Raw genomic sequence first — 2411 nt, 5'->3', positions numbered from 1 at the left:
GTACTCTTGGTTCGCTTCCACCATCTCCAGGTAACCTAGTCACTCCGGCCGCTCCGCCCGCTCCGGCGGCTCAGGCCGCTCCGCCCGCTCCGGCGGCTCAGGCCGCTCCGCCCGCTCCGCCCGCTCCGGCGGCTCAGGCCGCTCCGCCCGCTCCGGCGGCTCAGGCCGCTCCGCCCGCTCCGGCAGCTCCGCCCGCCCAGGCCGCTCCGGCAGGTCCGCCCGCCCAGGCCGCTCCGGCAGCTCCGCCCGCCCAGGCCGCTCCGGCAGCTCCGCCCGCCCAGGCCGCTCCGGCAGCTCCGCCCGCTCAGGCCGCTCCGCCCGCTCAGGCCGCTCCGGCAGCTCCGCCCGCTCAGGCCGCTCCACCCGCTCCGGCCGCTCAGGCCGCTCCGGCAGCTCCACCCGCCCAGACCGACCCGGCCAATATTAGCAACCCTACACTACATTTATTCCTCATCTAACGCCTTAAACAATTCCCATCATGTTCCTTTCAACAACACCAAGAAACGGATGGGCATACTCCTAAGCACTTAGCACTACACAACAAAGAAGGTGTTTCACGCCATTGCGGCTCGATCCGAGATGTCGCCAATACCCTATGGAGCCGCCCAAGCCAGTCTTCTAATCCTACACTACCCGACCAAGGACACCAAGGAGATACCCTGCCCCTCCCCAATGTCCTAGATTCGGGTCGAATTGGCATCCGAGAAGGTTACCCTATAAACCTTGACTGTCGTATTGCCTTCGAAGGATATGACTCGCGCGTCCCCGACACGACTCCACCTAGGCTCTGCATGTCTACTCACTATGGTCAAACAACCTAAACCAATACGGCCTATCTTACATCTTTCGATGTTGATAGCGTCTGCGCTTTTAGCACCACCCTTGCAGCATGCCGATAGGGAATTCGGTGGTTCCCTGACATGTATACCAACTTCAACATCACTACCAATGTCCATCTTGGCCTTTCGGTCCCCCCAGACCCCTCCTCGGCATCAGAGCAGTGGCGCTCCGTCCCTCTCCACACAATACCCCACTACGCCTTTGGCCGGGTTGGCGGTTGGGAGGCGATGACAATCTATATCTTTTTCCCTCGGCTCTATAAGGATGCCCCACGACATAGCAGACCCCTTGACCTTACGCTCCTTTCGGCCGACCAGTTCTCCCTCTGGTCTGACGCGGTCCTTATACCAGCAGTTGTCGAGGCTACTAGTATCCTCAACGAAAACGGGGATCTCGTCCCGGACGCCAACATCATCCAACATCTCCCTCAGTCTCGCCAAGCAGTAGCATACCTAACATCCGCACCTACCGAGCAGGCCGCTCGGGGTTCAGGTACCAACAATATAAACTCCCGGCGCCAGATTGTTAGCTTCTACCTTCAAGCGTCCGCCATCCGACAATTAGCCAACATCCTCACAAATAAGATCCAAAATAACCCGGAATGTGAGTAGCTCTTTAGCGACTTTATCTTCTATTTCGCCTGCAAAAATACCAAGCTCCAATTTATGGCGTCTGGTACTACCGACAATATAGCTCCGGCAGACCTGTCATTCCCAGCTGTCAGTCAAAGGTTTACCCAGCACTGGGAACGCTGCTTTGATGACCAGTTCCTCGACCCGACCCGTGTTTTTGTCGACCTAGGCAAACAGGTGACTACAACCCCAACAGCACTACTATACGACGATAACGCCCAGCCCGCATCGACCCTTCTCTATCGAAAATGCTGCCTCCAAGCTGCAGTTGACGATAGAGAACATTGGCTCGCCCAGCAGGTCACACAACCCACTAGCAGTAATGATAGCAATGATAACCCTCAAGACCTGGCCCCACCAACCAACCCCATGCCAAGCCCTACCCCGCCAACCCTACCAACCTCGGCTACCCAAGGACCTGCTTATACAAGCCCTATACCGCCCTCCGAGAACCAACTAGACAACGAAGACTGGGTCGAATACAATATCGCACGAGGCCGTACCCTCTTTAACAACCCAAAACGTCGTAGGATCGAGCTTTCCGGGTTCCGAAAACCACAGGTTAACTTCTACTCCTGGGCAATAACCGACGAGGTCGGTGGTATCACAATCACTTCAGCTCCTACTGGCGCGGACCTAGCCGGCGGCCTTGTCTACTCCTAATACTATAACCTTATCAAGGCGCCATTCGACGCCCAGAAGGTTTATGCCCTACAGCCCCTAGTATATGAAAACTTGGCCATCGACCCTCTTTACCTCCGCTAGTTACGCCAGGCCGGCCGGGCGTCAATCGCCGACCAAGCTACGCTAAAGAAGGGTTATATCTTGTCAAAGCAGCGAGCAGCTCTCAACCTCCAAGAAAGCACCAACCGGTCTTTCGGCATCCGTGAAGAACACCGGATCTCGCTCTCGTTGTTCCGGCTCATCCAGTCAAGTTAG

The 2411-nt window shown here is 57.0% G+C and overlaps 1 protein-coding gene across 1 annotated transcript; it reads right to left on the bottom strand.

The window, feature by feature from the left end:
• Window positions 1-39: 39 nt before the first annotated feature.
• On the bottom strand, window positions 40-956 carry P884DRAFT_273676 (uncharacterized protein; the record flags this gene model as incomplete). Its single annotated transcript, XM_069442611.1, has 2 exons — window positions 40-393; window positions 804-956. 2 exons carry the CDS (start codon window positions 954-956, stop codon window positions 40-42), a joined length of 507 nt encoding a protein of 168 aa, XP_069293126.1.
• Window positions 957-2411: the final 1455 nt, after the last annotated feature.

Source organism: Thermothelomyces heterothallicus, assembly GCF_042370625.1.
Source record: "Thermothelomyces heterothallicus CBS 202.75 unplaced genomic scaffold P884_scaffold_67, whole genome shotgun sequence".
In the NCBI taxonomy this organism is placed as follows: domain Eukaryota; kingdom Fungi; phylum Ascomycota; class Sordariomycetes; order Sordariales; family Chaetomiaceae; genus Thermothelomyces; species Thermothelomyces heterothallicus.
Note: the sequence above shows the minus strand (reverse complement) of the source record. Positions and strands in the feature narration are given on the sequence as shown.